At 42.1% G+C, this 23,270-nt stretch overlaps 1 protein-coding gene across 2 annotated transcripts in view; it reads right to left on the bottom strand.

Annotated features, from left to right (window-relative positions):
• Nucleotides 1-23,270, bottom strand: part of SLC26A7 (solute carrier family 26 member 7) — a 113,152-nt gene that overhangs the window by 41,453 nt on the left and 48,429 nt on the right. For both annotated transcript variants that reach the window (XM_054985706.1, XM_054985707.1), the window contains 4 exons: nucleotides 22,808-22,972; nucleotides 5,902-6,054; nucleotides 3,686-3,768; nucleotides 861-1,008 (listed from right to left, as the gene is read on the bottom strand). In XM_054985706.1, the coding sequence (XP_054841681.1) occupies nucleotides 861-1,008; nucleotides 3,686-3,768; nucleotides 5,902-6,054; nucleotides 22,808-22,972 (549 nt within the window). The remainder of the gene's footprint in view (nucleotides 1-860; nucleotides 1,009-3,685; nucleotides 3,769-5,901; nucleotides 6,055-22,807; nucleotides 22,973-23,270) is intronic.

Here is a 23,270-nt window from a genome sequence, read left to right as displayed (position 1 = left end):
AGAGAAGCGCTTCTGTTGTGGGAATATCACTTTTCCCCTCCAGCACTCAAATCAAAGAATTTGTCAACAAAAATTTCTGTCTTTCTCCCACCAGTTTATCTATTGGTATTTCAAACAACATGTGGAATGTGGATGTCCAAGCATCACTGGAAACTACTAGACAACTATCGTAACATCATTACTAATGTGTAACACAAGCCTTTTCCTCAATACCTGCTTTCTTTGGTGTCTTTATTACCATCTTTTTTAAAAAGCATGTAATCTTTGTTACAGGTTTGCAGAATTCCTTGCAGAACCAAACTAGTGCCAGAATGCTCACATAACCCTTTTACTTTCTCATTGATATATAAATTGCTTCATTTCCATTCATATTGCACCACAGTACACTTAAGAATCAATTATCAACACAAACAACTGCCAAATGCCTGCTAGAATTTAAAAAAATCTTCAAGGAAAACTTCCAAAACTAGATATCAGTCAAACAGAAGTAGGAAAATTATTCCATAGCTAGGGTACCACTACCAAAGAGGCCCTGCCCTTTGTATCTACCCATCTCACAACTGGGAACAGATTCACATGAAACATGGCCTCTGATGCAGATTTCAATATTTGGGACAGGCTCACCAGGGTGGAAGAAGTACATTCAGGGCCTCTAGCAAGGTTATGTCCCTGTCCCTTAGGGATATGATTTTTTAGTCAGTCAATCAGTCAGTCAGCCTTTATTGGCATCATTTGCACAATGTACACAATACAGAATACACTAAAAACCCCTCAAAGTTACTTCTGGAACCACTCCTGATGGAATTTTACAGCCCTATAGAGAAACACTGCTGAATTTATACCTGATTGTGAATTTTTACCTGGTTGTCATCCACGGAGTAGTTGAACTTTCTAGCAGAGCCCTGTGCCAGGGCCAGCGATGCTACATAGCCGACTAATGCCACTCCAAATGCTTCCGTAACTACTTCAGGGAGGATATCCATAGGTGGTGGCCTTGGTGGTGGTATACTATAAAAGTAAGAACAATACAAAGCTATGTGGTGGTGCATGGCATGCATTACAATTAGAAGGCAAGGGAACCAGCAATGACAAAATATCACTATCCAAAATCAGAAAACTGCTGTCAGCACTACCATTCCAAACATGAAAGCTGGTGGCGGGGGCGGGGGGGGGGGACTAATACTGAAATGAGAGAATGCTGGAAATGTGCTGCTTATACCATTTGCAGTATTTAGTAAGGCCTTGTAACACATTTTTAGGTGGACATCTAAATCAGTTGCCCTTGAGAAAATGGCAGCTTCGTAGGGTAGACTTCATGACATCACATCCCTGTTGAGTTTCCTCATGGGCTTAGAATCTGCCCTCCCCAGATTCCTCCCCCTAATCTCCAGACATTTCCTAAGACAAAGTTGGCATGTATTTTCAAATGTATATTTTATAGTTACATCACTGGGTTGCCAACTCTGAGTTAGAAAATTCCTGGAGATTGGGGGCTGGATTCTGGGGAAGGCAGGGTTAGGAGAGGGGGGCGACCTTTGTAGGGAATCATTCCATAGGGGCCACCCTCCAAAGCAGCCTACAGAGATCCACTCCCCTGGATAAAATGGCTGCATTTTATTCTTCTCTTACCAGCCATAGGAGCAGAGGCAGAAAATGAGAGTCAGAGGTAGAGGAATCCCCCAGCAGGAAAAGGGCAATCCTACATACCAGTCACTGTTGACATTTTTTTTGGTTCAGTGACAAGTCTAGAGAAGAAGAGCTAGAGCCACATGCTCAAAATTTTTGCACTTCTATTTCTGAAATGGAGGTGGTATTCAAACACAATTTGTACTATGGCATGGTGGGTGGGGAGAGGGGGATCTTCTTTTAAAAAAAATTCACTGGGCATGCCCGGACCCAGAATATACCGAAAACAATCTTGTGGATTCTAACCATTGACTGAAATGACGGTATATGTATCGTAGGCTGAAGAAACGCAATCGTTTTTGACAGAAATGTGAAGGTAGTATAAGAGGCGCAGGCATCAGTATCCTTGGCCTGCAGCGGCACTCATCCCACCTTTGCATCGCTTCACAGGTTTTTCAGGTTTCCATAGCCCTACATAAATACACAGGACCTTTCAAAAATAACTGTAATAACAAAATGAGCAAGTGTGTACGTCATAGGAAATGTTTCCTCAGAGATTATCTCCATCTCTCTTTAAAATGATTTGTCTGTCTCATGCACTGACAGAAAGACTATGTTCATTGCCTTGACTTTCCATATGTGCTTAATTAGCCAAAGCGAGAATATGTTTCTCAAGTACTACTATTGTTGTTATTAGTCAGGGATGCAACAGCAAGGCACCCCTCCATTATTCCAGGGACCAGTGGCAGTTGATATCTTGCAGTTGTCTTTACTGAGGCCACTACAGGAAAGGGAGGCAGGCTAGTCATGCTTTCATTAGGCCTGGACCCAAATCTTGCTGAGATCCTCCTCCCCCTTCTGCATTTTGTAATTGGCTTTTAAGGGTTGTTAGCCAAAATAGGAGGAAAGTACAACAAGCAAATAAAATCAGCATGTCACAGAATTTAGAGTGCTGATCCAGATTCAAATCCTCCTTGCTCTGAAACTCACTGGGTGACCTTCACTGTGTCATTTGCCCTCAGCTTAATCAGCCTCACAGGGTTGTTGTGAGGTTCAAAGGGAGAATCATGTATACTACCTTGAGCTTTTTAGAGGGATGGGATAGAAATGTAATAAACTATTATGTGTAGTAGTAATGTTAATATCATGTTCAGCCTCACAGGTATCCTAGACTTAGTAAAACACATTACCCTTTAATATCTACAAACAGCTATTTACAAAGAGACTAGCTCTGGCCTTTTGCTAATACAACAGATATTGTGTGACTCTTGATTCTTATTCTACAAAATAATATTTTAAGGTACAGATCTAGGAAATGTCTTTTTTCAATCATCCCAACCATTTTATTCTCTTGAGCAGTTCCCATCAATATTAATGCATTGCGGATCATTCTATTTCATTCTGAAAAATATTTTAAGCATTCTAATGACCAGCCTAATGGCAATATTCAAATACAAAAAAATATGAACTATACTAAAGATACTTACGGGGCTGTACTATAATGAAATGGTTCAGAAAGATGCTTTGGTAAAGGGATAGGAACTGCAGACTATACTACTGCATACTGTCCTTTGCTGTAAGTATCTTCTACTAATGTAATTTCTGCAACATTTAACATGTCATGTTTAAATACTTATGCTTGGTTTCAGGTTATTTATTTATTTACTTCATTTATACTCCACAGTTCTCCCCAAGGGGGACCCAAAGCAGCTTATATCATTCTCTTCTCCATTTTATCTTCACAACAACTCTGCAAAGTAGGCTAGGCTGAGAGTGTGCATCTGGCCCAAGGTCACCCAGCAAGTGAGGATTCAAACCTGAGTCTCCCAGATCCTAGTCCAACACTAACCACTATACCACAATAGCTCTCCAGTGTTTGTTTCAACTTTATTTCAGATTTCTGCAATCCAAGCCCTATTGCACTGTTTATTGGATATCCCATCCTGTTGATTGTATTTGATTTATCCTGTGCAATCCACCTGGAGTCTCAGTGAGAAAGGTGGACTAAAAATAATGTAAATAAATAAATATGCACACAAGTACATAAAGAACATATTACCCTTCTGGAATATGTCCCACAACTTCCAGGCCATAGTTGAACTCCATATCAGCATAGTAGCAAGCAACAGAGGTAGCTATTATCTGTGAAGCAGATAACAACAAAAAGTTAACATCCAGGAGGGAGGGGGTCTCATAGATAATACTAACAGTATTTTTATTTTGGCTTTTATTGTGGAACAGAAATGTACACATGTAATGGAATCAGTCATTATGTGGTTTACAAAAGTGACAAAAATATTTAGCACTGGGGTTGCTAGCCTCAAAATGCAGCCTGAAGATCTCCCAGAATAATAATTGATCTCCAGACTACTGAGATGAGTTCCCCTTGAGAAAATGGCTGTTTCAGAGGGTGAACTCCATGGCATTATATCCCACTGAGATCTCTCCCCTCTCCAAACCCCATTCTCCCTAAACCCCATTCTCCCCAACCCCATTCTCCCCCAAATCTCCACAAATTTCCCAATTCAGAGTTGGCAACCCTATTTTGCACTGAGAGCTACTTCTGAGGGCCTAACTGTATTGTATAGTTTATGAGTCCACCCCAAGTCCTATCAAACAGACATAGGCTGGGATTAGTTCCCTGTTGAAATCAGGACATTAGGACATGGGGAGAGAGAGCTTAAGCCTTCCCTCCACACTGTTTTCCTGACCTGGAATTACCATGAGGAGCCATTATTTCGATGAAACTTGCATGTGCTGATGGGTTACACATGTCCCAATGGGCTACACAAAAGTTTCTACAGCAGGCAAACAGTGGCTTTCTGGGGTCACTTCAGGTCAGGAAATCGGCATGGGGGAAGGCTTGAGCCCCTTCTTCCTAGTTTGTCCCTAGGATTAGGATTTACCCAAACTCAAGTATAGAGAGGAAAAAATTGCTAAGGCAATATTTGCAACCAGTTTTTGGAAGCCTCGAGAATTTTAACTTTTCTCTGTACATGTATTCATTTGTACCTGGGTAGCATTTGATGCATTCCAGAATGGAATGCATCATACCCCATATTGGATCCTTGCTAATACTATGTCTTTGTAAACTTGTATTCATTTACTCTATGACATTGCTTATGGAAATGTTCTTGACACTGTATGGAAATGCCTGCCCTTGTCCTTGCCACTGATTGTACTAATCCCACACTATGTAATCCACCTTGAATCTCAGTGAGAAAGGCAGAATATAAATGACATAAATAAATAAAATGGACTAGGGTGTTCTTCCTAATTTATTATTGTTTCCAATAGCTCAGATGTAGGAAAATAAGAAGCAGCCATCAAATACAGCCAGTTCTCAAGATAGATAGGATGTAAGAGTTCTGCAAGACTCATGAGGTGGTCAAAACACAGTAAAAATGGAAAACTTGCCAAGACCTTTCCATATGATGCATGGACAAAACACCCAACGCTAACACTTTTGCAGCAACCTTATCAGTCTAGGAAAGACATGACTTAGGACTTCAAAAATTTCAAAGAGAAAAGAATTAGAAGAGTATATCTCAGCTGATTGTCAGTGACCATCAACAAATTTGGTGTTGGAATTACCCCTCATGTGGTACCAAGAAGCATAGAAGGAAGGTACAGAAATATTCACATCACTGATCAAGTTCCTAGTAATAAAACAAATGGCAAACAGTTTTTGTCTGATACGTACACATTCAGACACAGAGTTCCTACCGTGAGCATCATGCGCATGCAAGGGGGCCTTATTTATTTCAGTGGAGATGCCCAGTCTTTTTACACAAAACAATAGATGTATGGATGTGGCCCCTCCATGGAACTTCATAAAGAAGCATTTGCACATGAGAAGCCACATAAGGAAGCATTTGCACATGAGAAGTTCTTATGCTTGTAAGGCATCTCTGCACAGGGGACACACTATGCATTTACAATGTACATACGGAGCATTCTTTTGGATAGAATGGAAATAGATGGGTGCACCTAAAACCAAATCCCAGATGACGCATAATAGCATTGGTCAGCTACAATTAATGAGCAAAAAACATGTTTTATAAGCCTCAGAAACAAGGACACACCATTGCCTTTCTGCTTAGTGCAGTATTCCTTGAAGTCAAATTGAGTTGACTCAAATGCTTGGATCTTTTTTTTTCTGAGAAACAATACGTCTGAATTTATCAAACTACTAGTTTGGCACCGTATACATGGCAGGCACCACCTGCTCCAGCAGATTAACAAATGCAAAGTAACACTTAATTTTATACTTACCAAAACCAAATCAATGGGAAGAACCACTTTAATTTTCCCTTTAAATTTTTCATTCAGCTCTTTAACAAGAACGAGTAGCACAATGCTCAGCACAGACAGCAGCAAAGCTTCCAACTGAATGGATTTGATGTTTTCAAAGATGTAGGCATAAATCTATATATACATATTTTTAAGAAAGACAGAATATCAGCCATAAACAACGTATGCTTAATGTCTGGTCCCAAGTGCTCTAAGTTGTTACAACTTGGGAACCATTTCATCCTATAAAATTATTTTAATTAATTTAATTAATTTTCATTATAAAACTAAAATGTATTGGCATTATGTATGAATAAGTCCAAAGATATAATGGTGTGGTGGGATAGCAGCATAGCAAACAAGACACTTCTGTACTTGGTAAGGAACTGCTTGTTTATGTTTTATCTGCAGAATCCACAGCAAAACTCAAAATGTATTTTAAAAATATTCACTTTCAGCTTCTTTCAGTACCTAATCTTGACTCCTTATGATGGTTGTAGTAAACTGACTGAATTGGAAAGCCGCTAAGAAGACAAGAAGAACCTCGTTGGATCAGACGGCCAGTGGTCCATCTAATTCCGCATCCTGTTTCACTCAATAGCCAACTATTTGCCCTGGAAAGCCAACAAACATGGCATAGATACCAAAGACTTCCCCTGATTTTGCTTTCCAGCACTGGTGTTCAAAGGTTTTCCACCTCTGGATGTGGATAAGAACATAAGAGGCACAGATATACTGTTGCAAACTGCTCTAAAGTGGCCATAAAGCAGTTGCTGAAAATGCAGCAGCAAAATATGACATGTAAATTGTAGGGTTGCCAACTAATCAGAAAAAATGGCCTGGGTTAGTCCCATACCTTTATTAGCAGCAGTTTGTTCTACAGAAATAAATATCATCTGACAATGCTGGCATAACAAATGCAGTTTAACAGCGCACTCTTAGAATGAATGGTCTAAGAACAGTGTAACTCTGCTTACACTGCTTGCACTGTAAGAGACAGGCACAAAGAGCTTGCCTGCAAAATATTATTATTAAATATTATTTCTGGATTGGTGCTTTCCCAACAAGACCAGGTTAAAATTTAGTGCACTGATGCAATGCAGGGAATGGCTTCATCAACCATATCACTACAACCAGATTTCAATCCCATAGGGTATTGGGTTCATGTACTTCTTCAAGAACTTGGAAATCACTCTATGCACAGGTCCATGCAGGAAATGTCTGTATCCCAGGGGAAGGGGAGAGACTCAGGGATCCAGAGAATTCTGGATTTGGATGACAGAAAAGTTATTGCATACATCAGTCAAAAAACAGTAATATATCTCTGAGATTTAAGTTATCTTTTTCATGCTTGGTTTGAAAAAAATGGCAGATGACTCATACATTTGGAGGGGTGGACAACAAAACCGCAGCCTCTACCCACATGCTGCCCTTATATAATCAAACAATGAAGATGTTATACTAGAAGGCTTGGGATTTGGCAGTAAGAATGTCATGGCTGCCCAGAACTGTGCATTGAAGAGAGCGCGTGGCTTTGGCTCAGGGCCCCACCAGGAGCTGTGATTGACTAGGATAAAAGACAGAAACTTGGACTGTGTTGCCAGAATGTCAGCAAAGTCATCCATGGCTCAGAAGCTACCAAAAGGCAGATCCAAAGAGCAACTAGTAAGCAAAAAAGAAGAGCTGGACTAAATCCCACCATCAGCTACTTAAAGATGAACTCAATGAATTGCAAGTTTATTTTAAACATCTGTCTTCTGTTGAAGACTGACCACATTTACTAGTCCTTTTGGAGCAACTGCACTTTTAAGGTTTTACTAAGAGCAACTGAGTAATGAGGCATAATTAGAGCACTTACAGATAATTTTTGTGAGTTATCATCATCACCCATTTTGCTGTTGTTTGCTAGCATTTTCACATCGCAATTCATGGGGGTTGTTTATTTATCTACTTCATTTTATACCCCACCTTTTCCCCCACTGAGTAGCTTACATTGTCCTCCTGTCCTCCATTTTATCCTCACAATAATCCCGTCAGGTAAATTAGGCTGAGACTGTGTGACCAGCCCAAGGTCACCCAGCAAGCATCCAGGACAGAGTGGGGATTCGAACCTGGGTCTCTCAGGCCCTAGTCCAACACTCAAACCACTACAGCACACAGGCTAGTGTAACCCTCATGGGCTAGTTGGTTTAGCCCAAGAATACGGAAGTGTCTGGAGCTGAGCAGTCAAGGAGAAGGCTGGTTGCTGGGGAGCTGGATAGCATTTTATGAGCTCTCATCACCTTGAATAAGGTTACTTAAAAGACAGTAGAAATGGGCATGAACCAAAATACGAACCAAAGTTTGTGACGAACCAGGCCAGTTCGTGGTTTGTGAACCGGCAGTTCGTCAGAGACCATTTCTGATGAACCACCACGAACTTTAGGCTGGTTCGTTTGGTTCATTTTTTGGTTCATCACTACAGACAGCCTGGTGCCAATCAATCAGTTTCCGAGGCAACAGGGGATGGACTTCCTGTAGACCTACTGACCTGGAAGTGGCCTTCTGCTGGCCCGGAAGTGACCTTCTGCTGACCCAGAAATGACGATTTGCTGACCTGGATGTGACATTTTTACGAACCAAAGGAACCGATTCGCGAACCGGGGCAGGTTCATGAAAGTTCGTGGTTCGTGAAATGTGATGAACCACGAACCACATGGTTCATTTTTTTTCAGTTCGTGCCCATCTCTAAAAGACAGTGTATGTGAAAACTAATGAGTGAAAAGGGAGGGGGAGTTTAATTTGGTATTATTATGAAATTATGTTATTATTGCAGGATTGTAATTCCTAAACTGAAGACAGAAGCCTGGTTTCCAGTTTGTTTCCGTAACTAAGGGGACTGTAGCAAGGGACTCTGGCACTTGATGGACCCGAAAGTTGGACTTTGCTCACCCTGAAGTGGTTCCAAGTGACAACCAGTTACTTGGCTTAACACTAAGACGTTATTGGCTGTGAACGTCTGTTCCTTGTTGCATCTATGGGTTTGGTTGTAAAAAAAATGTATAGCTGTATGTGTCTCTCTATTGAAATAGTTTTGATTTAAAGGAATTTCTTAATTTACATTTGTCTTGCACATCTGGTTCCTAAATTAGCCTCATAGAACCTATACACTAGCATCAGCCCCTTGTGCTAACTAGCATCTTTTCTGAGAAATGCTTTTTTTGAGAATGGCTGTCTGGCAGTGCAATGCCAGGATGAGTTATTCCAGTTACCTCTTGGAGTAACTCTGCGCAGGATTGCACTGTCAAGCATTCATTCTGTCATGCCATATCCAAAATATATCTGTCATGTGCAATTCTGCAAAGGTCTAAAGATGGAAATTCACTTCTGAAGAAAGCGTTTACTATGACTCTTTCATATTAAAAGTTCTGTAAGCACAGAATGCTGCAAAGAACCTTTAAACAGCTGCACACTTGCCATTAATTTGTACATGACTGATGCAACATCTTTTTTCTTTAATGGGACAAGGTAAAACTGAAAGAACCCAGTTACTAATCAGGTGTAGAAAAATATTTCTAATAAATTTCCCTTGGCAAATGGGGAATGTTATGTGATTGCTATGAATTGTTTACTCCTGTCATGGGCAAATAATAATGCCATTTCAAAACAATGCACAGAAGTGGAAGTCCTCGATTGCTAGAGAGCTAGAGAGGATAACATGAAAAGCTACAAGGCCAGTTGAAGGAGTGTGAGGAAACCAGGACTCTAAGAGAGGCAGATGGCAATAAGAAGGTTTGAAGATTACAAAGGGAAATAAGGAAATAACAGGTATGGAACAAATCAACCCAGAAAGCCCTAACTCAACACATGAAACTGCCTTATACCAAATCAGATCATTGGTCCATCACAACCAGTATTGTCTACAAAGACTGGCAGTAGCTCTTGAGTCTCAGATGGAGACCTTTCACCTCACCTACTACCTGTTCTTTCTTCAAACTGTATATGCTGGGGGGTTAAATGGACTTTCTGCATGCAAAGCAGGTGCTCTGCCACTGAGCCACAGGCCCTCCCCCTATCAGATGGCTGTGGCCATTTTACTTACTTGTTTGATTCGCCTGACGACCTACTGACACAGGGCAGTGATCAGGCAAAAAGTATTGTTAAACAAAGGGCGAGAGACAGAGAGCCAACGAGATTTAGCTCAATCTCCTCCCCTAGGGAATCTAGATATGTTATGGGTATGGCCAGATATCTCACTCATTTGGATGTCCCATCTTATAGAAGAGCTTTCACCCTGGCCCGATGTGAAGAATGACCACTGAAGGGAAATATAGAAAGATCCTATAAGAGGACATACACTGCCGTTGCTCCATTGGTGAAGTGGAATCACTTATTCATATGTTCTTTCGCTGTCCTTTTCATCAAGTCTATAGGGACAAGTTTATTTCCCCACTCTTAGACAGACCAATTGCAGAGGCAAATAAGGCCTGCCTGGAGAAACTCCTAATTGGTGAAAATCTAACTATCTTCAGACAGATTGCCAAATTCTGTCTCTATTTGGTTAAATTCCATAATAAAAAGAATAGCCATACATAGTCTGCCCTGCTCTTTTTACAATTTTAACTATTTTAATGTCAATGTTTTAAATATTAGAATTACTGCGTTTCCCAGAGAACTTTTTCATTTTAAGATAAGATTTTAAATGCTAAATGTATTTTTCTATGCCCTTTACATTTTTACGTTGGATTTAACTATTCTATTGATTGCTAAGGATGTATTGACATTGTTATGGTCTCTGACCACAAATAAATTCATTCATTCATTCAACTAACTAACCCAGTTGATTCTTTCAGGGGCATAAGAAAAATATAAACACACAAAAAGAGAAACAAAGCTTACCATCAATTAATAGTGCAATTCTAAACAGAATTACACCCTTCTATGCTCATTGAAATCAATTGATTAAGAATTTCATAGCACTTTAAAGGATAAAATAACTTTATTTCAGCATAAACTTTCTTGATTTATGACCCAAAATGGTCTCTAGTCCAAGAAAGCTTATGCTGGAATAAACTCTTTCTAGTCTTTAAGATGCCAAGAGTCCCTTATTTATTTTTATTCTATTACTATGTTAAACTTTGACCCTGTCTTCCTTCCTCATTCCTCATATTTCAGAAAATCGAAATTCAGATTTTTCAGAATTACACTTTTCCACCTTTGCGTTATTGTCATTCTTCCAGTTGTTTAGAGGCTACTAAGTTATCTACCATGCAGCAAGTTGAAAATTACTGTCACTGAAGGAGTTTTGGATTTGTTCACAGAATGCAAAACTTGTTGATTTTGATATAGCCTCTCTACTTTGCATAGAATATCTGACAAGACTCAAGTTTACATTCTAGGGTCTAGGTAAGTGTTTGGTCACTTGGCACTTAAAATCCATTTCAATTAACATTAATAAGTGAAGTAAATGTATGAATACTGGACTTCTAACCAGGATTCTGCTCTTTTGAGTTGACTTACAATGCCTTTCCTCAATATACCTTTATGTGCTCTCACCATTAAATCTGTAGCTATGAATCTGCATAGATTATGTTACAATACACTGATCTCAAGGTTACCAGGTTTTTATCACAGTAGCTATGGTCATTATCATGGGTTCTACTGATACTCATAGCCAATTTCCATGTTCAAGATAAGGAACACACTGGGAAACCATGAAAAGCTGCCTGCATGTTGGTGCATTTCTGAGACAGAACTTGCATTCAAGGAACCTTGAGCTACTAAAGATCTTTTGAATAACAAAGTCCTGGACCCTGGTCCCAAAAAACCATGGTAAACATGGGGCTTCTGATGAACACAGATATATGCATAAACACATAAGAAAAATACACCAGGATGAATTTTCATTACCTTCGGTGGCTTTAAAAGGGGATTCGAGAGATTTGTGGAGGTTTGGTCCATCAGTCGCTACCAGCTGTGGTGACTAAAGAGAAGTTGGGAACCTCTATACCCAGAGCCAGTAAACATATGAATACCAGTGCCAGGAGGCAACATCAGGAGAAGGCCTTGGCTTGTATGCCTGTTTGTTGGCTATCCACAGCAACTGGTTGGCAGGCACTGTGTGAAACTTGATGCAGGACTAGATGGACCACTAGTCTGATACAGATCCAGAAGACTAAATTGGTTAGTCTTAAAGGTGCTACTGGACTCTTTGCTATTTTAGTCTGATACAGCAGGGCTCCTCTTATGTTCTTATAGTAATGGCCCAGAAGCAGGATTGCTCAGATGAAATGTTCTCCAACATAAGGGAGAATGTTGTTCATATTAAGTACCTGGACTAAGGGCCTGTAAGCACATATGAGTCCCAATGAACATTGGGATTGCAGCTGTATATACATCCAGTGTTGTATACCAATCAAAGAATAGACTTGTTAATGCATCAGCAAGTTAATATGTAAGTTAAAAGTGCAAGGATAAAGGAAGACTATTAAAGTTAGATCCCCAAACGGGGGCAGCTGTTAAAGCAAACAAATTAGTCACAAAACTGGAGCCGTCTCTAACATCGATCCTATTTTACAGGCAAAAGGTCTCTATTAACATTTCTTAAAACTGCTTTACTCCAACATTTAGTTGCCAAATGCAACACAGTATGGGAATAAAGTTGCTTTACAAAAACAATTTAAATATAAGACCTGAACATTTTAGTTAAGGGACTTGTTCATAAAAATTCAGAGTCCGGTGTCCAAATGAGGACATTTGACTTTTTCTTACTTTCTTATCCTTATTTTCAGAAAACTTGCAACACAGCATTCCAGTTTGCAGGTGGCACCCTGCCACCCCTTGTCCTGAAAACCAGGATGGGGAGTTGTATGGTTTATTTTTAATACTTTTCTTGCTGCATTTTTCAAGAGTGCATAGGGAGCCAAGTACAGCTAGAGCTAGCCAATTTGAACAATACATATGGCATGATCCTTTCCCATGTGGAAATATGGAGGAATCTCCATGGGGGGAATAATAGAGTTCTGTTTTCTGCCTGCCCACACTTGGCAGATGCACTTGGGCACTCAACACAGTAGGCCATTACAGGTGATGGTAGGGGTGAGAAAAAAACCCATATTCCCATTGGTCCCAACCACCCCTACTCAACTCAAGCAGGGAATTCATATATCAAGTAGGTCTAGACAATAGGTGCTTATGGGTCTCCCTTTCTCTGTAACAACACAGTACACAGCATCCATATGCTGTCAGAAATCAGGCCTCACACAGCATATGAGGGTTGCGCCATATATAGGTGTAGGCAACTGGCAGAAGAACTGTGGGTGGTGATATGGGAGGGTTGTGATGCTGGTTGCATCATGTCACTTTCAATAAAAAAAATCTCAGAAGTTACATAAATAAGTTACATAAGTAGCTCTAGGCATCACCAGAAAATCTGTGGTAAAACAATTCATAGAACTACTTCTGAAAGTGATGTGATGCTGCAACAATGCTGTGATTTTTTCCCCTCCTGCCACTGCTCTGAGCAGTGGTGGGAAACAGGAGCAGTTCCCTCATGGCCTTCTTGAAGTTTCCTCAGCATCTGACCTCTGCCTGCCTTGCCTGTCAATGCCATTGGCTGATCTGCTGTGATGTCACAAAGGGGGGACAAACTGTGATGATTATTTAAAGACAATCTATCTGTACTATCCCCTGCCCCCACCAGGGAAATAAGACCCTTGCATCTGTGCCACTCCTTTGACATGAAGAATTCCTCCATATTTTCATTCTCCATTCTCTCAGTTCTGATTTCTATATCTCCACTTATATAATGATTAAGACAGAACATCTTACAGTCAGTGTGCCATGCTATGAGAAAATGGAGGTGATGGGATCACTAGGTGGACATTCCAGCTGCCTTTTCATTATGTGGGACGTTCTGTGGGCTCCAAGTGTGCGGATAGGCTAAGCAGTGACTTCAGAAAGGTGGAAGGCAGAAGACCTGGGTCCATTCCAGCTGATGCTTTGAATTTTCAAAATGTCAGCCAAAGCAGGAAAACAGAAGCAGCCACCATTGAAAGGTGGTTTTTCAAACAGTATTTGGCACCACCAGGTACTGGATATTATGCATTACCTTCTCATTCATAACTATTTTTTCCACGCTACACAGTTCCTTTCCTTCCTCAAAGATTTTTTTTGTCTTCACAACAAAATTCACAATAGCATTTATCTGGAGTAGAGATGGGCATGAAATGAACTAACGGAACAAAATTCCAGACGGAATGGCTGGTTCATATTTAAAGAACCACATGTTCCGTGGGACCGTATTTTTCCGAATCAAACTAATTTTTCTTACTGTTCTGTGGCCGGTTCAGACACTTTTGGTGCCAAACACTCATTGCCCAGGCAATGGTGGCAGTCTTTAGGTTGCCCCCAATCTGAGGCCTCCAGGCTTGACTGGCAGCTGTCCCTGCCAACTAGAGAGCTCCCACTTTGGCCCATCCAGCCATGAAAAGGGGAGGGAGGGTTAGAATCTCTAAGGCAACTGAGGAGATGGGCCTTCAGCAGCCATGGTAACACCAATCTCTTCCTCCCAAACCATGTTAGGCAGGTCTTTCTGCCAACCAGAGTGCTCCTGTGTTGTTCAATCTTGGCTTTTTCCATAAATAGGGGAAGCCGTGTGATTCCTGGTTTCAGTTTCTCTAGAGTGGGAGAGGGAGGAGAGCTTGCTGGCTGGCTGTAGTGTTGGGAACTTGGGAGGGATCTTTGGCCTGCACTTCTGGTTGCTGCAAAAGAGGCTGAAAAGCCTCTTTGCTCTTGCTTGCTGCTTTTTCTTACTGGGGACTGGGGAGGTGTTTGGGGAAAGGGTGCTTTTTTTGTTTCTTCCCCCCATCCTAGTCTTAGCTTTTCACTCCCCCCCCCCCGCCTAGTGTTAGGCCTTTAAGTAGAATTGCGGTCTTGCTTGAGGTCTGGGGGTCCATCACTTCAAATGGAAGCATAAGGCAATTGCCATTGATGGTTCCAATTCTATTGAATAGGACTTTCCCAGGGGCACCAGCTTTGGGGCTCTATAACTCAGAGATCCGTATTGCAATCTTCACAAAACTTGGAAGGTGGCTGGAGGAGAGCCTACTGAAAACTCCCTGCGAGATTGGGCTCTCTGAGTATGAAAGGGGCTGTCCTGGGCCTCCCGAACCCCAAATCTCAAGCCAGTTTGGGAACCGGTTGAAGTTTATAAGTTCGTGTTCCGTAAAAATGAATGAACCACGAACCAAGCAGTTTGGGGTTTTTTTTGTTCTATGCCCATCTCTAATCTGGAGAGATAATACAGTAAGTTAACCAGTTGTAAAGGAGGACTCAGCTCCTGTACTTTCAGAGTTAGAAGAGGGAACTTTTGTAGGAATAATTTTGTAGGTGCCAAGGTAGAAAAAACTGCACCTATTGTACAAAGCTGTTAAACAGAAAGGAACATGTTTATCACCCTTGACAATTCTCACATAGTTGCCACTTGGAGCTTGAACATACAGAGCTGCCTTGAATCAGATCATTGGTCCAGCTTGCTCAGTATTGCCTAGTCTGATGGGCAGCAGGTCTCCAGACTCTCAGTAAAAGTAAAGTCTCCTATTAATCCCTGCAGTTCTTTAAACAGATATACCAGAGATGCATCTTTGAATCCTCTGTGTGCAAAGCATGTGTTCTACCACTGTCGTATTCCCCAACAATCCCTTCTCAAATCATTTAACTAGCTCCTGTAATGTAGGCACAAATGTGGATTTCCACATACAGCTTCATTTTTTTATGTTGAGAAATATCTTTTTTTTCTATCTACCCATATGGGCAATGACATTGAAAATACGTTGAAAAATAGCTTGCAGATGCTTCTCTCTTACAGTGTGTCTGTTGTACCATACACATGATGTCTGGCCCCTTGATCATATGAAGCTACATTATATGGAGGCAGAGAGGGTTTTCTGTTTTGATGGGCAGCAGCAGCTGTTTGCAGGAAAAACTCTTTCCCAGCACCTGCAATATTTTAACAGAAGATGCCAGGGACTAAGTGCAAAGTGTAGACCCTGCTGCTGCTGAACCTCACATCTCCTCTTCTTAAAGAGGAAGTAGCACTGGGAAGAGGTTGAGCTGACAGCAGCAATCAGTGAGGTAGTGATGAAGCCTGACAGCTTTCCAGGGGCCCACTCTAGTGTTGCTAACTTCCAGGTGATGGCTGGAGATCTCCAGGAATTACAACTGATCTCCAGGCTGCAGAGATCAGTTCCCTTAGAGGAAATGGCTGCTTTGGAGGGTGGATTCTACAGCATTAACCCCCCCCCCGAGGTACCTCCCCTACCCAAATCCTGCCCTCTCCAGGCTCCACCCCCAAATCTCCAGGAATTTGCCAACCTGGAGCTGGCCACCTTAACCCTGTCATAGGCATAAATTTCTCCTGCTGTGAAATAGTTATATTTATTTTCTAAAATAAATGTGCAGTAGCATCTTAAAGACTTCCCTTTGCCATTGCAAACTTCACCATGAATCCCTATCTGTAGTAATGGGCAGAGATTACAATTTCAGGTTGCTGCAGCCTTACATGATTGTGCTTTTGTAAATAATACTTTAGGCCTTAACTTATTTAAGGCTTAGATTCCGAATACAGTGTGTTCTTCTTTATAAGCTCTTTTTTGTAGAAAGAAAAATATTTTTATTTGAAGTACTAAGTGTAGTGGATTTAGGTTTGAAGATTTTCTATTTGATTTGAATATATTTGTTAATCTTAGATAATTTGTGTGACTTTATGGGTGGGATCCAGACTAAACTGGCTACTTCCCTCCCCGCTGCAGATCCACTCTTGACTTTCCTGTCTGCTGTACCAGTATAAATGCAATGTGCTGTTTGGGTCGCTTGGAGCTGCAGGAGATGTTTCTAATGTGTGCCAGCTATGGCGAACACAATAGGATTTAGGAATTTCCTTGCAAGCAGCAGGGCAGAGAAACATGCTATCTTGGTAGGGACTCAAGGCCCTGCTGCTGGTCCATAGCTCAGGGTATAAGAGATACAGCTGGGAACAGTAATATTATGACATCAGTCTTAGAGTTAGAATGGCAAAAATTTTTACAATGAAAAGTAGTAGCCGACTAAAGTGGTGGAAATTATTTCTCAGTTGTAAACATCTTATGAATCTAAGTTATGAATCAGAATGAGAGTGATGGGGGAATAGGGTTGTTGGGAGCCAAAGCAGGAGGGCAGGGGGGCAGCGGGGGTACCTTGTGCATGCAGTCCCACACTCCCTGTCACACCAGAAAATGATGCCAGTTTCCAGTGCAACAGAGGAGCTGCGGGGTGTGCTGAAGCTGAGCTCTGTAAAAATCTCCTCCAAATGCATGGTTTTTACTGAACTGGGCTTCAGCATGCCCTGTGGCTCCCCCATCATGATTGAAAATGAGCGTGATGAGGAGCCGCAGGGCACTCTGGAGGCAATTTTAACTAAGCTGGGCTTCAGCGTGCCAGCATAACGGGGGAAGCAAAGGAGTGCATGCGCATGCTTCTCTCTCCCCTTCCCCATGCCACCCCCCCCAAGTCAGGTCAGCTGGGCCAGGGGACGGCAGGTGGGGGTGGGGGTTGCCCCACCCAAGGTGGGAAGCTGGCCAGCCTACAAGGGAACAAAGACTTCTTCTAAGCATCTTGGATTGTTTCTGTAGAATTTTAAACATATTGATGAACTGTAGAGACCACTAGACTAAGGGGGAAAAGATGAGCTCTTTTTCCACGTTAACTGTACAGCATAGAAATATACGAAACCATTTTTCCACTGACAGCCAAGCACTTATGTATCCACAGGGTGACAATATTCTGTGCTACTTTCATGCAACCAAGAAAGAAAATGTTGCATGATTTCTGTTTACCAGAGTAAGCAAATTGAAATGGAAAAAGATATGATTAAAGCAGAAAGGATAAAGCTAAAGGGGAGGAGCCAAATGGAAGGGGGTGTAGTTAGAGGAGAAAGGGGCTTCACCAAAGGGGAAAGAGGGCCTGGTTATATACTGTTTCGCCCAGGGGCCGTGAAAACCTGGAACCAGCCATGGGAAGAAGCATTATTTGTGTGATGTGATGCATGCAGTATTAGAGGAGCCATATGGGCAGAAGCTTTTGCATAGATCCCAACATAGTGAAACTAACCACAGTAGAGGTGGCAGCCACATCTGACATAAAGAGAGTCTTATATGCAACAAAAATTGTGGTTGAACTAATATTAGGGTTTGATATAAACTGTGATTTACAACCAAGTTCCTTTGATGCTCAGGTATCTCGTGGGATCTGCATCTTCGAAGTGTATTTGTTCTCTCCATATACATCTTATTTGCTCATGGTGAATTATGATCTCATTCAATTAAAAATATTTTATTGGCTTGTTTCCTTATGACTTTCCTATTCCACTCGATTAACAATCTTGGTCCCCACTACACAGCCCACTTTTGTGCCAAAAAGACAGAGAGGCTTAAATAAATGGCAGCTGTGAAAAAGAACACAGAAGAGGAAGAATTAAGCAATATGCTAAGATTAAAAGGTAGATTTTTTTAAAAAAAAACAAAGAAAACAAAACCAAACAATTAGACAGTTTCCAAATTTGCCTTTTGCTATGCAGTTCTGAATGTTGAGCTGCATATAATTATTTAACTCTATTTTTTTCATATAAAGCTAAAACCATGGCAACTCAAAGTACCAAATTTATTGCATGGTGCTCTGGATAGCAACTCTGGCCCCCCTCCAAAGCAGCCCATATGTGCTGACATGCGCATGTGATTTTGTCTAATTTTTACCAGCCCCTTTAAGAGGGAGCCGTCTCTTCTAATAAAAATAAAATGACCACTTTAAACAAAGATGTCAACCCTAATCCTACATAATAAATCGAGATTTTTTTTTAAAAAAGGCTTTGTTTTTGCATCTTTGCAATCATTCTTAAAAAACAAAAATCTAGGATGCAACTGACTAACACAACAGCTTGCAGGCTATTTTCTGAGGGATTCTGGAGATCCTCCAAAGCTTATCAGGAGTTCCTCCATGAGAAGGTCTGTAATGATGGCTTCCTTCCAAACGTCCCTGAAAGAAAATTTTCTCTTGCACTTGACCTTTCCTTGCAACATGCTGCTGCGGGAGAATGTTGGATGTAGAGATGCCCAAAACTGAAATGTGGTGTATTGTTAAGAATTTCAGACTAGGATCTGGAAGACCCAAGTTCAAATCTCTGCTCTGCCCTGGAAGATTGAAAGGTGGCCTTCAGCTAGTAACATGCTCTCAGCCTAACCTACCACACAGGGGTGTGGTGTGGATAAAATGGAGGAGAGAGAAATAATGTAAGTCACTTTGAGTCCCCGTTGGGAAGAAAGGCAACATATAAATGAAGTAAATAAATAAATAACTAGAGTAGACTACTGCACATAAAAATGCTAGGTTCACACATGACATGAAGCTATTGTAGGTCTCTGAAACCAGGATTCATATTGCAGATACCCATTCCAATCTTGGTTTGCCTGACAAATGGTGATTCCATCACCTTTGCTCTTTCCTTCAACTCCCCCACAGAAGCCAAGCTGGTATCCTGGCATGTATTACAGTAAGGACAGAGCTAAGAAAGAAACAAGGACTAAGACAGGATGCTACACCTGTACATCGTGTGAAACCATAGGTAAGATTAAACCTGATTTGATGGACCCTATTTAACCATGCTTAGGATGGCCCCTAATCAGACTACCACACTAATCATAGTTAGTTTAATTAATTAATGGTTTTCTGTGACATCTGAAGCAAGCCAGAGATTATCATACTGGTGTAAGAATTTAGAGGTGAATATAAAACACAGAGGTTTAAAAGACTGGGAGGCAATGATAGTCACAAGGAATAACAGAGGTTATGCAAGTTTTCCTTCATTATGTCTATCGTATCATACATATTAGAGTTCATTGGATGCTGTATTTAAATACCAGGGAGCCTGATCTATTCCCCTGTAAGTTACATAGAAATCACACCTTACACTTACAGAATACTTCATAACAATAAATGTTCAATGAACAGTTCTTACGTTTGGATCCAAACCCGTGCAAGGGGTTTGCATTATAGCAAGGAAACCTCCCCTCTCCTCCTCCCATGGCAGCCTTCCAGGCATCACAAAATTGTGCTCCTGTAGGTCAATGGACCCCTGGAGGGAAGGGCAACATATGGTCTACAGTGAAAAGGCAGAATGGGCAAAATTTACCCTCCATGCCTCCTTCCTGTTGCTAGAGCTCTTGATATGCCAACAGTACTTTATGGTCCCTGCCCCAGTTCCTAAGTCTGAGTTTTCCAACAACCGGTTTCTGAGAATCGCCAGATACAAAAGCCAACTTGATCACACATTTTTGATCCAGTTGTACCTAATATGTAGTGGAATCCCCCCTGACAACTTGGTAGCACAAGGATACAGATACCCATTTTATCAAGTAGTCATAGGCTCACTGTGGTCAGCTGCTGTTTGGTAGATGGTAATCTTTGTCCACCCTACGTGCTTTCCCGTCTCCCGTTCTTTCTCCTCTCTGTATTTACCCTGTCCTCCCTTCTGCCATTCCCATCTTTGTGTTCCCTTCATAGCAGTTTGTGTTCTCTGCATCTACAGGCAATCACCCCTCTACTTTTAAACTGAGGATGTTGCCTCATTTCAGATAAGAATTCTCCCCCCCCCCCATATGTTGTCATTATGAGTTGTTTCACATAGTTTTGTTGCTGGTTCTTATAGTTCATTTCTCTTATACCATTTTATTCCTTCTATTTATCACACAGCATTTATAAGTTACACATCAAATGGTTATAAACCAATGTAACTGCCAAATAACATTAAAAGATGTTAATTTTATGCATGGAAATGGGAAAATGGCACAAAAATTAAAATGCAGGTGTTTGATTCATGCAAGGAAGAAACAAAATTAAAATGGAGTCAAAATGTTGGTGCCATGAAATTTGCAACATCCATAGTTTTGAAGTTACCTGAGTACAATTAGCCAGGACCCAGAAACCATGGGAGCAAGTCTCATAGATTCTTTGCCTGGGAATCTTCTACTGGTAAATTTTTAAGGCCAAGGAGAAGCCATTCCTTTCATGACCTTCCCTCATGACTGCTTCTTGAAGGTAAGTTTTGGAAGAACAGTGACCTAGTGAATGGTCAGCGTGCGCCTGATCCTGAAAATAAGTAGGAGAGGAGCTGTTCTGGGAAGCTTATGGAAGAGCAAGTGGTAGATATTTGTTTTTAATTGGGAGGAGGAGGAGGAGGACCTACTAGCAGGGAAACTATGGGGTGAGGAGGACAGTCCTCAGAACAGTCCTGGCAGCACAGTGACATCTCTTCAGATGATATCACCACACAGATGCAGGGCTGCACACGTTTCGCAGCAGGTTGATTTGGGCCTCAAATAGGCCAAATTTGGCCTGTTTGGGGCCCAAATCAGCCCCCAGTGAAGCACCACCCCAGGAGTGCACCCAGGAGGCCCGTTTCCGTGCCTTCCTCCCCCGCCGTCCAGGTAAGTGGGGCAGGGGGTGAAGGGTAAAAGCAGGGGATCCCCCGCCCTAGGGTTGCTATTCCCCCACCTAGGGCAGGGGATCCCTTTATCCCACCCTTTCCCCCCACGCCCACTTACCTGGATGGTGGGGGGCACGCTCCCACACCGTGAGAGCGGGCGATGCCTGCAAGAGCAGGTTGCTCTCGCCATCGCAGCCCGCTCTTGTTCGGCACACAGGGGCCACCACGGTGAGAGCAGGTGGCAGTGGTGGGGAGAACGGGTGGCGGCAGCAAGAGCAGGCTGCTCTCACCACCACTGCCACCTGCTCTGTGCGCCATGACCTGCTCCCGTGCGTCATGGCCCATGTGCGCTGAACAAGCGGGCCATGGTTGTGGCAAGAGCAGCCTGTGCTGGCTGCAACAAGGGCACCCTTTGACACAGGGCCCCCTTTGACCCCGCGTGATGATGTCAGTTCCTGAAGTGATGTCATCACATGAGCCGGGAGTTCGCGCAACGCACGTGCGCAAAGGATGTCAGGGTAAGTAGCAGCTCCCAATCCCCCACCAGGAGACTCCAGGGACCTGGGGATCCCCCATTGAGGGACTCCAGGTTCCTGGCAGCCCTACCCTGCCCCCACTAAGGGAATGGGATCCCTAAGGCCCCATCTCCTCCACACAGCAGTGCCCTCCTAAAGATGGCTACCCTGCAGGTCCAATAAGAGCTTTTAGGAACAGCTAGTGGAAAGGTTCAGTTAAATTTGCCTGGATATATAAAGCTGCTACCTCCAGGATATACCCTTCAGTCCTAGCAACTTGTCTGTAAAGGCTGTGCTGCTAATTCTTAGCTTCTTTCTTTTTATTCTTCAGGCCTTGTGTCTGCATTGAACTGCCTTGTGGACTCAAACATATTGCTCAATACCAACTATGTACCCTTCTAGTCTCTGAATTCTTCTCAGAGGCGGCAACCCACTGAATACCAGTGCTAGGAGGCTGCCATGCCCTGTTACTTGGCCCTCCGCAGCACCTGGGTGGCTGCTGTGAAAAACAATATGCTGGACTATATCAACCACAGATCTGATCCAGCAGGGCTCTTCTTATGTTCTCCATAGATCCTGCCCTTTGGCCCGTCCCTTCTGCTGCATCCTATGAACCTGTTACCAGCACCTGATCCTCTGGCTACTTGACTGCTTGGCTTGACTGTAGACGTTTCTATCCTGCCTGACCCTCTGTGCACCTCAGCACCTGACACTAGCATATCTCACATAGTTTTTCTGAATGTGACCTATCTACAGTGTGAGATGAACTTAAATGCAGGCTCCATCAAGAGCACATTAGTGTTCATGTTTGAGCTCGCAGCATTAGCTAAAATGTACATGAGAACAAAGCTACATGACCAAACTTCACTGAGAAACTCACATAAAAGAATCCCAGGGGTCCCGAGATATATGGCATTTTCATTCCCAAGAGGTACTTCACTTGTGAAGTCACGACATGTGTGGCTGCTCCTGTTGTCATTGCACTTATCACTGGCTCCGTCAGCAAGAAGGTGGCACGGCCCAAGTGCAGCACAAACATTGCTACCTGAGAAACCAGAGATAGAGAGCAGAGATTACGTTTGAATGCAGTGACTGAAGCTAAGATTGTAACAAAAAGAGGCAAGATGGCTCTGTGACTTAAACATTGAAGTTTTGAATTATGCATTGTATACCATGAATAAACTCTCAATGCATGATCACTTGATGGGTTGTTGGTTTTTTTTGCATTATCTACCCCACAACATTTTTCCAAGCCTCCATAGATACAATCAGAGTTAATTATACCAGTATGTATTTAGTGCGGTGACTTCTCTGAATATTGGCCTATATTGTGTTACATTCTC

This window comes from Eublepharis macularius, chromosome 7 (assembly GCF_028583425.1).
Source record: "Eublepharis macularius isolate TG4126 chromosome 7, MPM_Emac_v1.0, whole genome shotgun sequence".
Lineage (NCBI taxonomy): Eukaryota > Metazoa > Chordata > Lepidosauria > Squamata > Eublepharidae > Eublepharis > Eublepharis macularius.
The sequence above is the reverse complement of the archived record's forward strand: the minus strand, read 5'-3'. Positions and strand labels throughout refer to the sequence as shown.